Below are 13,380 nucleotides of genomic sequence, written 5' to 3' on the forward strand. Positions count from 1 at the left end.
TTCAAAAACCAAAAACGTGAACTCGCGCAACAGAGAAACACACCAGGAGGGTGTGATGTACAATCATGCCACAATAAAAACCGCTTGGTTTTTTTTAAATAACGTTTTTTGTTATGGCCACGGAGGGCATGCACTCGTGTCCATATTTAAAGTGGAGAATCCAGAAATGTGTCAAGCATTTTCCTGTGAGCACTCAAGAACTCTGCTCTGACTGATTCAACAGATGCAGAACCCGAACATACATTCAGGGGTATCAGGGGTCAGTTTAGTGAAAAAGAATCTCCTTCGTCAACTCGTGTTTGACTTTTAAAACTGATCTGGCTCTTTAAAAGAGGCAGTGGCGTGAATTTTATTTGACCCCCCCCCCCTTTACCACCACCACCTAAGTTCAGCTCTCTTCACGGTGTTGTGGATCTTCCACGGACTCGTTTTGGTGCTGCACTATTTGAGGGTTGATGTTTTCTGCTTGTTTGTTTTCACTTTTCAAAAAAAAATTGCCCCCCAAAAATGTTAAATTAGTATTTATCCAGTCGCGCGCGTGTCTTAGCGTGTACAGGCATGTGTGTGTGTGTGTGAGAGAGAGAGAGGTAGGAGATTGTAAATTACAAAAATGCCTTTGCATCTTGACGCGCCACGCGTGTGCGTTCCACACCCTTTACTCTCGGTAAAACAGAGGTGAGGACGGACCGGGCGATGTTGGACGCGCTCCTTCTGCATCCGGCTGGACGGTGAAACCAAATTGGAACACCTCCAGAACTGATCCATTAAAGGTAAAGCTCTTTATTGTTTCTCTTGCGTTGCGGTGAAAATAGCGGTGCGGTGCGCGGTCATGGTGCGTTTCTGCGTCTGTCAGCGTCGTCTCAGGCGATTAAAGATGAAAGATTTGGAGAATTGTAGCTGCGCAGGTTCTTTTTTTTTTATTGTGGCAGCAAAAAAATGACGACTGAACTTTGCGGTGGTAGCCGCTGTGAGAGGTAACTGGCCGTCAGAACACTGAGATCTGCACGGTTGCTCATCCACTCAGGTATGGCATTGTTCCCCATGCAGCCGGCATGTCCCCACCACAAAGCTGCTCTCCTGAGCAGAGCCGGTACCAGGCCTGCCAGGCTCCTCTTCCATGCACAAATAAACACAGGTCGCACTGGGAACAAAAAGAAAAACAGAATTCTGCTACCACTGCAAAATGAATTACCAGAATCCTAATTGTGGCTTTTAATTTAGTCTCATCTGTCTGTAGTGTTTTATGGTTTTAAGTGAAGGATGTGGCCTTCTGGACCTTGAAAGCCATATTTGCTCCAGCCAGGTTCTGCTGTCTCTCTGTGCAGGAAACCCTATTTTTCCTCCCCCAGCAGCTTCCATCAGGACATGATTGGTGCTTTGTTGCTCCACACATTTTTACTGTGATGTGCATTTGCATAGACTGCACTGTTAGAGGAAACGTGGTGTCTCCATGGAAACTGAAGTTGTCAAATGATGATGACAAAGTGATGTTGCTCGCATCACCCCATTTGAAGATCATTACAAAATGGAGTCTGTGTGCACATTTGATTCAATTCTTACTGATTATCCTGCTCACAAGGGGGTTGATTATTATATATATATCTTTCAGATTTCTGTAAGATCCATATTGTAAACTGTCTCTTTGAGATAAAATACAGAAGAACATAAAAATTGACTCAGCTTGAGGGAATGATGTGAACCTTCTGTATATTTATATTTATAGTTTTCTAGCGTCTCAGGAAGCCCCTCAAGGACCTTTGGAGGTCTTCGAAATCCCAGTGTGGGACCTGCTGGCCTACATTTATCTCTTTCCCCTGGTCCATCATCACCAATTCGAGTAGTCCTTCTCTGTAGTATATGCAAAATACAAACCTGTGTTAACTATAGTTACACATTGATGATTAAAGGGTACAGTAATTTAGTTATTATGTAATTAACGTAGTACTGAATACTAATATAGACTGTAACATTTTAAAAAGAAAGCCTGAAGTTATGAATAGAATTTCAGAAAATTCATTACTAATAATTGCATTAATAAAATATGAAACGTATGATATGCTAATTTGGTTTCTTCAATTAATCGAAGAAAAGCAAATAGACATTTTCACTTCAAAGTGAAATGTAATTTTCATTTTCTGCATATTTTTCTGCAACATTTATATGTTTTACTTAAGAAATAAAATGTCCACCTTACACTTTGTACAGTAAATGCAAGGTGCCTTATGAGTATTTGTTGTAAATAATTGTATTTAGGTTGCCCTTTACATATCCCTCATTTAATAAATAAATAAATAAATAAATCATCAGCTCTTAAGAATTGGAGGCAACACGTTCTACGTCATCCTGACAAATGATGTCACGTCCGGCGTGTTTTGCCGCCAGTGGCCGAATGGAGCCGTCGAAAGTGTGTCAGTAATTTCAGGGAAAGTTGCCCTTTTAGATGATTTTAACAAACACTGACTTCTTGACTTAAGTCTTTGGCCGAGCGACGTGCTGTTTCTGCCGACTGCCATTCGTATTTTCTCCGGCGCTTCGGTGCACCAGCTACGTGCTTTGTTTTGGGGCGGAGCGTCGAACACTTTAGCTAACATGCTAACACTTGCTAGTTCCAGGTAGCTAACAATCCTCGGCTCACATGTCTGCCTGCGGTATGTTGCTGCTGCTTGGCTGTCTCACAACAGCCCAGCTCTTTCCCGCGGCCTGACGCCATGGACCCTGGAGCAAGTGAACTCGAATCAAGCTTGCCTCATTCTGAGAACCCGTGTCTGATTGTAGAGGACTCCCAGCCGGACAGCGTCGCTCTGGAGGACGATCCCGAGAGCAGCTACCGAGCTCTGCTGGCCCGTCGATTGTCCAGCCTGCAGCCCACCTCCCGCAGCCCCGTCCTGGTGAGCTTCCAAGGTTTATTATCAATGTCGTACTAAAAAGGGAATAGTAACGTAATTCAAATTAGGCTGCATAGGAAAATCAACATGCATCTTAGAATTTGCAGGATTTCTGCATATATTGGTGCACTTTTCTCGTATAATCCTAGTTTGCATTCAACCTCCTAAATTGCATGTCGAGATTAGCAAGGAGGCACTGTTCCCATTTGAAGAAAACTGCATTAATAATACACTGTATACATTTTTATTCGCATTATTTTATAGTTTGCTTGAAAATATTTTTGCCTGAAATCATGTATCTTTCCATAACCTGGCTAAAGACAGTAACTCTGTTGAATTGAATGCAACTGAATTTTTCCTTTTTGTCAGGAACTCATATCCTCTCCACCTGGAAGCAAAAACTCTCAGAGGGACAGCCAGTCAGAGAGCTCCCAAGAGAAACCTGGTCAGGTTATTTTCGCATTAGCTACACTGATAAGAATCAGCCCAGAATAAGAATAATCTTTTTCTCTGTATTCAGACACTCTGAATGATCCCAACTCAGAATCTCAGCAGGAGAGTCAAGTTCTCAACATTTGCCCTCCTCTCAACAAAAAGTATGTGCCAACGTAAAGCCGTTGCATTGGTGATCATGTTTTTACAGTGCTGTTTTTTTTTTTTCAGGTGTGCACCAGAGGACATGGAATCTACAGCCGATTCCACAACACACTGTGTCCAGGCCGAAGGTAACGGACATCCGCACCATCAAGTTAAACAGAATTCATTTCTGATCTGTGGGTTTTGTTGGTCTTAGGTGGAACTTCTCAGTTTAACTTTCTAGAGCTATCACAGAGTCAAGACTTGGGAGGGGAAGTGACAAATTGCCAGGACCAAGAAGACAATATCCCTCCTCCAGATAGTGAAAAACATGCCAAATTAGGTAATTATAAATGCTCCTCGCATGCTTTTGTCATTCTCATTATGGGTCAGGTGAATTCAGACGCTTTAGGAGGCACATCCTTAAAAGCCAAACCTGAGATTCCAAGTTAATGGCTCAGTGAAGATGCTCCGTATTTTTTGCTATCACTTTCAAAGGTTTGTAGATTGTATTCTGTGCTTTAACATTTAATATATCATCTAAAAGACCACCTGAAAGTAACAATGATCTTTATATAAGAGAAGCTAAAATGGTAAAGAATTTCAGCTGTGGGGATTATTAGGTTGGCTATTGTTTAAGTGTTTTTTCCTCACCTGCAGGTCAGAACTCTGACTCCAGGACTTCAGGAAGTCAGAACAACAAAGCAGCTAGGTATGTCAGCATGAGCTGTTCCTATAGAGGAGGTGAAATGAAGAAGGTGGCAGCGTCCAGGATCATCTCCTGCTTGTCTGGCAACAGTCTGTTTTTCTCCTCCAGGGCAGAGGTGAGCTCCAGCAGCTCCTTGGACTCTCCAGTTCAGTCTGCTCAGCAGGTGAGCGTCCAGGTTTTGCTACACTCTCAGTGCCTCCAGACGTCTGAGCAGGACCAGCGGGACTGTGAGATCCTGTCTTCTCAACAGGACCTGTTTGAAACTGACAAAACAGGTGAATGCATGCAAACATACTCATGCCGGGCTATTTTTTTCACTCTACACTGCATCACTTTCTTTTTTCGCTGCCCCTTCTATTATCTGTTGTTAGCGATGATCGTAACTCAGTCTGACCGTTGCTACACCCAGCAGCTGAGCTCCACATGAAATATGCCAAAGTGAGACTACTTCAGGACGACTCTTGTTTCCATGGTTACCTACCAATAATAGCTAATTTAGTGCTCCTTTCACTCTAAAAATAGAAACACAACAACAGTTAATTCAATGTTGTGCCCCTCAAAATGGATCCGTTTTGGTTTGGTGGTGTTTTCTGTGTGCACTTCTCACACTCTTGTCTTTCAGGCGCTGCAGTAGACAGCACCGTTTCTGAGCCTGAGCAGGAGGGTCAGCCTACTCTGACTCCGGGCCAAAGCCTGCGACTGCTGCATCTGTCAGGACAGGGAACATTGGTGCAGGAAAGTCTGTCCCAGTGAGTTTCAGCACTTTCTGGAGCTGGTTCTGTTGCACATGTGTGTAGAGGACATCACCAATAATCCATATTTTCCTTGTTTTTGTTTTGAGGAGCTCTATTGAGTTTGTTGCGCCAAGCCAAAACAGTTTCACCAACACCCCATTCATTGTTCCCAGCTCACCTACTGGACAAGAGAACGAAAACAGTGAGTTTCTTGAACTTTTTCAGTTTACCGCTGAGCAGCTGATGAAGTTCATGTGCTTTGACAGGCATTGATGAACCAATGGATACCTCGCTGCCCCCAGAAGAGAAAGTGAGAGAAAAGGAAGAACCAATGGACACAGAGACTGTCTCCAAGCCCCAACCGTCCACCTCCACTCCTGTATTCCAGAATTCCCCTGGTTTCACATTGGAGAAAACCCCCTCTGTGCCCTCCCAGCCTGAGTTTTCTCAGGTATGTACCTTTTTTCAATTTTTAATTTTAACTATTTAAGTAAGATGGAGCTCACATCTTGAGTTATAACTGATAACCGTGATAGCATTAATTAATTAATAATCTTATAATGTATATATTTTAAACAGGTAATCATTCAATGAATTTGCTCATACTCGTCACTCATGACTATATCTGTTGGCTTATTTGCAGCATTTTCTTTGTACTCATTTTTAATCTGTATTATTAATAAATTGTATAAAGGTAAGATCAGCTCTATCGCCCCCTACTGACCGATACTTGAACAGATGGGATAGAAAACATTTCTTCTAGTAAAACTACATAAAGCTGCATCAAAGAGGGGTTTAAGTGTTGATGCATAGCTGCTATACAGTTATAAATAGCAAGGTTTCAATGTTCTATATAAATACAGTGTGCTGTTATTCACCTTAAATATCTTTCAAACGTTCTTCTTTATCATGAAAGTAGATGGAGCTCAATCTATCACAGCCCATAGTTACAGTACTTTGTAATGTTCCATGTTCTATTGGTGTTTTTGTTTTTTTCAGAATGTGTTTGTCCCGACACAGAGCCAGGAGGCACCTTCACGGTGTGATCAAAAACCAGCTTCAGAATCTCAGTGTCTGGACTCGTGTCCATTCTCATTGCCTTTGCAGCTTTCTGTGAACACTGAGAGTTGCAGCACAGCCCTGCAGAACTCCCAGCATGCTGAAGAGGACAGCCAGGCCACACAGATTGAAGAACCGGAGGAGCCTCCTGCAGTTGACACCAGTGATTCTGTTGCACCACATCACCAACAGGCAAACAAGACCAGTGCTGTCCCAAAATTGCAAACCAACACCAGCTCCAAAGTTTCCTCTGCGGAGGAAGATAAAGTTGACAGTGAAAGTGCCGAGAAGACCTGTATGAATGTACAACAAGTAGATGTGAAGGAGAGGAGCTCTGCTGAGGTAGTGTCCTGCTCTGAGATGAAGGACTCTTGTGATGTGACTGTGAAGAGCCGCGTGCAGGAGACGTCAGCAAACACGCCTCCCCGCAGTCTCGCCTCTCAGTCTGTGATCCCCCTGACAGTAACTGTGGATGCAATGAAAAGTTCTGCACTGAGAGGAGAAAAGCCAGCAGAGAGACTGTCTGTGGAGTCATCATCGCAAATTAGTGTGCCGGTCGATGGCGCTCAGAAGGGCAATGACCAGGGAGTAATGGCTGAGTGCGAGGAAGAGGTGATGGAGGAGGAGTGCACAGTGGGCGGAGAGAGTTTAGGAGTGGCTCTGGCTTTGTCCCAGAGCCAGCTCTTGACTCCTGAGCCAATGGAGGATGACAGTGTTGTCGTGGTTACAGACAGTGAGCAAGACCCAGAGATTCTGCAGAATGATGCTGCTTTGCAGGTCACGACCAGCACCTCCCAGCCAGTCAGAGGCAACGCGCTCATCTCCACAAATGGCCACGAACCTCAGGTTCCAACCACAAAGGTGCAGATGGCTTCAAGTAGGCTGTCCCAGGGTGAGGGGGCAGGGCCTGAATCAGAGGGGCTCAAGGACAAGAGTCTGAGTGAGAGCTCAGGAGGTAAGAACATGGGTTTCAAAACACAACTCCAGCGTTTCATTTAATTCATCAAATTGGTTAAAATCTAATTGTAACTGCTTTTCTGCTGTAGATATATCCTTTAACTTCACACTTCCTAAAGAAGGGGATCTGATTGGTCCTGGCACTGGGGCCACGCCCCCTCTAATCACCCAGCTGAAACAGACAGTGAGACACAGCACTCCCATTGGTGGGTCAAGTGTGCTTCCCAAAATCATTTTCAAAAAAACCTTTCCAGCCTAACCTGTTTATCTGTATGACATTCTTCTACAGAGATTTCACCCTTTGATGAAAAGTCAGACACAGCAGGCGATGTCTCCGCAGATGTAGTGATGGCAGCCAGTGCCATTGTGCCTGGAGACAGTGGGGAGAACACGGCAGATAAGGGAGATGGGAAGCTGAGTTTAAGGATGAAGCTGGTGACCCCTGTGGATGAGGTCAACTCGGACCGCTTCAGCCTTCAGAGTAAGAGCTACATGCCTGAATGCCTCAACTTTTTATGCCATTTCACAGTGTGTGCATCATGATTGTCACTTGATGCTCAGACAATAACCTTTTTCCAGAACCGTCCCTACAAGAAGAAGATGGAGCCCCGGTGAAGGAAAGCACAGTTGCTAGTGCTGTAACCAGGTAACCTGAAACACTTCAAACACTCCACAACTTGAAATATTTTTGAATGTAGCCTTTCGGTTTGATGTGTTGTCGCTTGTGGCTTTCAGTCCGTCAGTGTTCAGCCGGGTCAGACAGGTCCACAGACAGAAAGAGGAAGAGGATGAAGCCATGTCTGTCAGGTAACCACATTAACATTTGATATTATTTCTGCACATTAAAAGAGATACTGCTCCATATTAAAATTCATCATTGCAATAAATGTGGCTCTTTATTGGAAATGGCTGAATGTGAAGATGTACAGTGATCCAATAATCAGTTGAACTTTATCAGTTAAGTAACTAGATGACTGTCAAGCTCCTCTTGTCAGTAAAATTATAATTATAATTACAAATAAATGTTAACATCCTGTGCACAAGTGACAGCAGCATTTGTTACACAAACACATTTTTCTCTTTACATTTGTGTGTATTTTGGTCTGAACTGCATGAATGGTGTGTTCAGCAAACCTATTACAGTAGACAGAAGCTGATATTGTCCACTAAACTGCATCTGCATTCAAAAGGAGACTTATTTTTTAGTCCCAAGCTGGGGTGAATATTTCCTTGCACCAGCATATAGTTTATATGGTTATTCTGTTCTTTACCGCGTAATCAATAAAAAATTGTAGCTTGCAGTTTTAATTCAAAATATTGATTGTGTGGTTTCAATATTCCATCATCTAGTTTTGCTGTGTTCCTATTGGCTGAATCTTTCATCATTGCAGAGGGGAGCTGTTTGCTTCACCACAGAGGAGTTCTCAGGCTTCCTCACTGGGATGCAACAGCCTGCCTAACAGCCAGTTAGAGGTCTTACAACAGGAAGTGTTGGCATCGCCTCAGGAGATCCAGAAGGATCCTCCTGACCCAGTGGAAACGTCGGAGGATGGACAGGGCCCACTCAGACCTCCAGAAACGGCTCCGGCCAAAGCCAATGCCAGACAGACATTGGACCAGTCCAACACCTCCAGTCCACCCATCAAGGTCAGTCCTCTGATCACATGTAACGGAGTGCTGACGTGGAGTTCAGTGATGCTGATCACTTCTGTGTCCATCTCAGCTCCGTCACCGGACCAACTTCAGCGCCCCGGGGCTGCGCTCACCAGCTGCCAGGGTATGAACATTCAGGTGTAAGTTCCACCCTCCCCCACGAGTCCTGTTAACGCCCCTGTTCTGTCTTTGAAGTCTGAAGCGGAGTCTCCGTCATCCAGAAGAATCCCCGGCCCTTCCCACCACAGGCACGTGCGCACCATCAAGGAGGTGCGGACCACCATCACGCGCATCATTACAGATGTTTATTATGAGGATGGCAAAGAGGTGGAGCGCAAAGTTTCAGAGGTAGCAGACACACACACACGCACAGTTATGTAAATTTAACCGTTTTCAGTCTAAATTCAAGCCTAAAATTGTTATATTTGTGTTTCTAGGAGAGCGAGGACCCTGTGGTGGACTGTCAGGTGCTGGACAGTGACATGTCCCCGTGTCGTACAGGCAGCAGCTCTTTGACGTCGGGTGACCTGGGTGACATCAGCTCGCTGTCCTCGAAGGCCTCCAGCCTGCAGCACAGCTCAGGAGGAACCAGCAGCAGCACCGGCCTCACCAGGCCAGATTTCATCAGGCCATCCAGTCGAGGAGCCAAATCTAGCAGGTACCGCCGCTTCCTCCAGAGAATCAACGCTCCCCTCCCTTCCCCTCACGTCCAGGTCAATGAGTCTTTCCCCATCAGCTCTCTGTAGGTGCATGCTGATTCCTGTTTTTCCGCTCTGACTTTCTAACATCTTAATTTCTCTGTGACTGCCTGATTTCCTCCCTGCATCAGGCTCCTCACAGACACAAATCTGAGGCTAGTTCGTCTCCATTCATATGCACATTAGGGATGGAGATAGATGAATAATGAAAATCATTAGGACTCTAATGATCTGAGTCTAAAACAGAGCAAACATTTGACCTGTTACTGGTAGAAAAAGATTTGATCAAGGTTTATACTAAATTAAAGAACCATATCTTTAAGGTCAAATGTTGAATTGTTTAGTATATGTTGGCTAAACTGGGTCTTGGCCTCCTCAGGTCTGATCTCCATTCCTGTAGTTTGGATTTGACAGTAACCTCAGATTAGTGTCTGCACGGCCTGACCAGCTCTGTTGGTCCCCTCTGTGTGTCTGCAGTCCCAGACGGGGAGGTGGGCACCCACAGAGGGGTCCCAGGGCTCACAGGGTGGGGTCAGTGGTCATAGCGGGCAGAGGCCACAGCACATCGGGGTCCCAGGCCTCCATCCCTCTGAGACCCAGGGGAAGGGCTCGAAGGGGTCGACCCCCTTCCCGCTCCCGCCTGTCCAGGTGAGTCCTCTTCGAGGCTGACCAGGCAGTCGTAACTATGGGCAATCACAACTATCTGATAACTCTTCACCCATTTAACACATTTTCTAACTTCTAATCACCTAAACAACCCAATGCTGTAGTGGGCTATACCCCTTCCTCTTACCAGCAGGCCTGCACCAGAATGGCAGGTCTGTTATTATCGATTGATCCGTTTAACATTATTAATTAGTATTTTGGTGTCTAAAGCGATTCAAATAATCAACGATACTGAAGTCCATTTATTGCAACTGCATAAAAAAGTGGAACCTGAGGTAATTATCCAGTGTGGATGCTGAGAGGAGTTTCCCTAAACAGGGTGTGTGTTTCCCTGTCAGCAGAGGTGGTGGGCATTCGCTGCAGAGGGTCAGCGCTCAGCTGCCATCGTCCTCAGATGATGAGCTCTACACCCGTGTGCTGCCCCCTCAAAGCCCCGCTGACACAGAACCCCAGGGCCAATCTGACTCCCTTAGGTCAGCGGAAGAGGAGGAGGAGGAGGAAGAGGAGGTGGGGAGCCCTCCCGGGAGCAGCTTTGTTGGCCTGCGGGTGGTGGCCAAGTGGTCATCTAACGGTTACTTCTACTCAGGCCGCATCATGAAAGATGCTGGCGAGGGGAGGTTCCGTCTGAGATTCGATGATGGCTACGAGTGTGAGGTGGCCGGGAAGGATATCCTCCTGTGTGACCCCATTCCGCTGGAGACGGAGGTCACAGCTCTGCTGGAGGACGAGTACTTCAGCATAGGTGAGGAACACGAGCCTCTCGCTGCAAGTCAAACCTCAAATATAGGCCACCATTTGTAAAAAAAAGGTCAATTCAGCCGGAGTTTCTAACCGAGAGCGTGTCTCTGTGTGTGTAGGTGTTGTGAGGGGCCATAAAACTGAGGGCCAGGAGCTGTTTTACAGCGTGGAGAAGGATGGTCAGAGACAGTGGTACAACAGGAAGGCTGTCATCTTGTCTCTAGAGCAGGGCAACAAGCTGAGGGAGCAGCACAGCCTGGGCCCCTACGAGCCCTCCACCCCCCTGGCCAAGGCCTCTGACATCAGCCTGGGTGAGTTCCTGGATCACGTGAGCAGAAGGATCCAGGTTTGGTTCATTAATGTGGTGGTTTTTATTTTTGATAGACAACCTGGTGGAGGGGAAGAGGAGGCGCAGCGGAGCATCTGAGAACATCCCCAACCGCAGCTCCTCCAGCAGCCCCCGCACCCCCGGCCCCTCTGGCAAGAGAAAGCTGATGACCTCGGAGGGCTGCAGGACACCAGCAAAGAGAGGCCGCAGGGGGGCCAGAGCCGGTACGGAGACCTGCTCCCCAAAACCATGATGTCATCTTAGTGGGGGGGAGGGATGGGGGGGGGGCATATTTTAGAACCCATTACTGAATTTTATTGTGCAACGGTATTATGACTAGACTTTTAGAGCTTTTAGAATTAGGAAGCTAATATAGTTTTTAATTCTGATTTTACACATTTAACAAGGGAACATTTTTCAAACATGTAAACTTTTATTTAATTAATTTCAACTGTGACATGAAATTTGCTTCTCTGTTGGTCACTTTATAAAAATGTTTTTAAAAATTGTCCATTTTCACAACTCGTATTTGTTTGTGTTCTTGAACGCACCGCAGCCGATCATCCATCAGAATCCTTGTTTGTTTTGTTTGTTTGTTTGTTTGGCTGAAAACATCTGAGACGTTTTGACAGTCGTGTGGTCATTGTTCTGCTGTCACGACCGCTGCTGAGACGACTCGGTAAATAACTATTCAACACCAGAATCACGGTGTTGTTGGTCCACGGGTGGAGGGAACATCACGGGTGTGTGGTGTCGGTGCGCTCGGCTGGACGCTCTAACGGTCGCATCAGGAAATTTTAACACCAGTCTCCCTCCCCCCAGCTCAGCAGCGGGTCGGCATATGCAACACCTCTGGCAGCGGAACAGATCTTCCCGATCAGTCCAGCGATGTGATGGAGACTCACGGCCCGCTGCCCCAGAATGCATCTCTGTTCATGGGTTTTGCCTTCATGATGACGGCGTCGTGCGAGAGCGACCGTCTGAGCAACAAGCTCAGCAGCGATGAAGACGAAGGTTCGCAACGTCGTGCACGCAGAGCAGCTTCCCTTTAATGTCTGCATTATTATTATTATTGTATCTTCTTTTACAGAGTATGTGCAGACGGGGCCATATAACAAAACCTACACCGAGTCCCAGCTGCAGGCTGGTGGAGGCTTCATCCTACCAGATTTCAATGAAGAACAAGTAGGTGGACTGAAGGAACCTGATAACTAGGAAAAAAATTGGCTCAGATATTTTTAAGAGATGCATTTGGGTAGTTAGTTTTACATCAGATCTTTCTTGCATTGTAATTTTAAAGTTGGAAACCAAATGATTAAACCCTGGAAAAAGACAGAATCCAATCTTCCGAGCATTACATCTGCCCTCCTGAAGCACTGGGAAGGGGTTGTTATTTGATTGCATAGATATGAGGGTGATTTATTTCTAGGACTTTGAGAAACTGTCAACTCAACCAAAGGGTGTTTAAATGTCAGGTTATTTCCGGACCTGCTGAAAAGCCAATTAATAGATGCCTCTTGTTCTCCCTAGTGTAAAGCAGCATATCAGAGCTTGCTGATTGCAGACCAGCACTGTCGTACACAGAAGTACCTGCTGTGTTTGGCCAGCGGCGTTCCCTGTGTGTCACACTTGTGGGTTCGAGACTGCTGCAAAGACAATAAGCTGCTCAACTACAGGAACTACCTGTTGCCCGCTGGCATTGGACCCGATGATGCCATTGTAGAATGGTAAGTTGGTGGCTCCATCTAATGAGTTAAGGTTGAAGTCGCCTTCATCTTTGATTTAAAAACACGCTGGTGAAGCTGTGAAAATCATCCCGTGGTCGGCCTCCTTCTGGAGAGATGATCAAATTTGTCTTTCACCAGGCACCCACGCAGCACCCCATTCAAGGCTCTGCGGATCCTTCTGGTTTTTGAGAAACCAACCGAGCTTTGGGCCCAGCTCATCACCATGGGTGGAGCTTCATCCGTACGACACTTCCAGCCCGACGCCTCAGGTACAGACCCACAGCTCCACCTCATGACATGCTACATTTCTGACAGCTGTCCCTCTATTCCTTTTCAGACATTCCTGCCGGCAAGTTTGACGTTGTGGTGACGGACCACACCTGCTCCCCACTAGTGGAGAAGAACATGGCATCACAGGAAGTGCCGCTGGTGTCTCCCGAGTGGCTCATCCAGAGTGTGATCTGTGGGGAGTGCCTGGGTTTCCATAGCCTGCCTCGGTATCGCCACAACTACGCGTCATAATCCAATACCACGTTTGCAAAAATGCCTTCAATCATGTTAAATGTTCCACGCGTTAGTTCTGTTGCATGCCTCTGCTGTACATACCTTTATCCTGTCTGTTTTTATGGATAATAAACTGTGACTCTTGT

At 46.0% G+C, this 13,380-nt stretch overlaps 1 protein-coding gene across 6 annotated transcripts; it reads left to right on the top strand.

Moving 5' to 3' along the window:
• Window positions 1-426: 426 nt before the first annotated feature.
• tp53bp1 (tumor protein p53 binding protein, 1) lies at window positions 427-13,378 on the top strand. 6 transcript variants are annotated; one of them, XM_029845825.1, is made up of 29 exons: window positions 427-770; window positions 2,682-2,888; window positions 3,255-3,330; window positions 3,406-3,481; window positions 3,549-3,610; window positions 3,679-3,804; window positions 4,122-4,173; window positions 4,279-4,445; window positions 4,793-4,919; window positions 5,012-5,106; window positions 5,171-5,355; window positions 5,904-6,918; window positions 7,010-7,126; window positions 7,210-7,401; window positions 7,500-7,566; window positions 7,656-7,727; window positions 8,312-8,567; window positions 8,644-8,697; window positions 8,769-8,921; window positions 9,011-9,231; window positions 9,749-9,919; window positions 10,276-10,679; window positions 10,795-10,986; window positions 11,060-11,227; window positions 11,826-12,017; window positions 12,094-12,188; window positions 12,534-12,730; window positions 12,869-12,999; window positions 13,068-13,378. In XM_029845825.1, the coding sequence occupies exons 2-29, from the start codon at window positions 2,709-2,711 to the stop codon at window positions 13,250-13,252; spliced, it is 5,028 nt and encodes a 1,675-aa protein (XP_029701685.1). In that variant the 5' UTR covers window positions 427-770; window positions 2,682-2,708; the 3' UTR covers window positions 13,253-13,378. The 6 variants fall into 6 exon arrangements, 5 of the variants coding, with proteins under 5 accessions (XP_029701685.1, XP_029701684.1, XP_029701686.1 ...); XM_029845824.1 differs by lacking the exon at window positions 427-770 and having other exon boundaries at window positions 2,358-2,888; XM_029845826.1 differs by lacking the exon at window positions 427-770 and having other exon boundaries at window positions 2,358-2,888; window positions 10,279-10,679.
• Window positions 13,379-13,380: the final 2 nt, after the last annotated feature.

The sequence above is a fragment of the Takifugu rubripes genome, chromosome 13, assembly GCF_901000725.2.
Source record: "Takifugu rubripes chromosome 13, fTakRub1.2, whole genome shotgun sequence".
Lineage (NCBI taxonomy): Eukaryota > Metazoa > Chordata > Actinopteri > Tetraodontiformes > Tetraodontidae > Takifugu > Takifugu rubripes.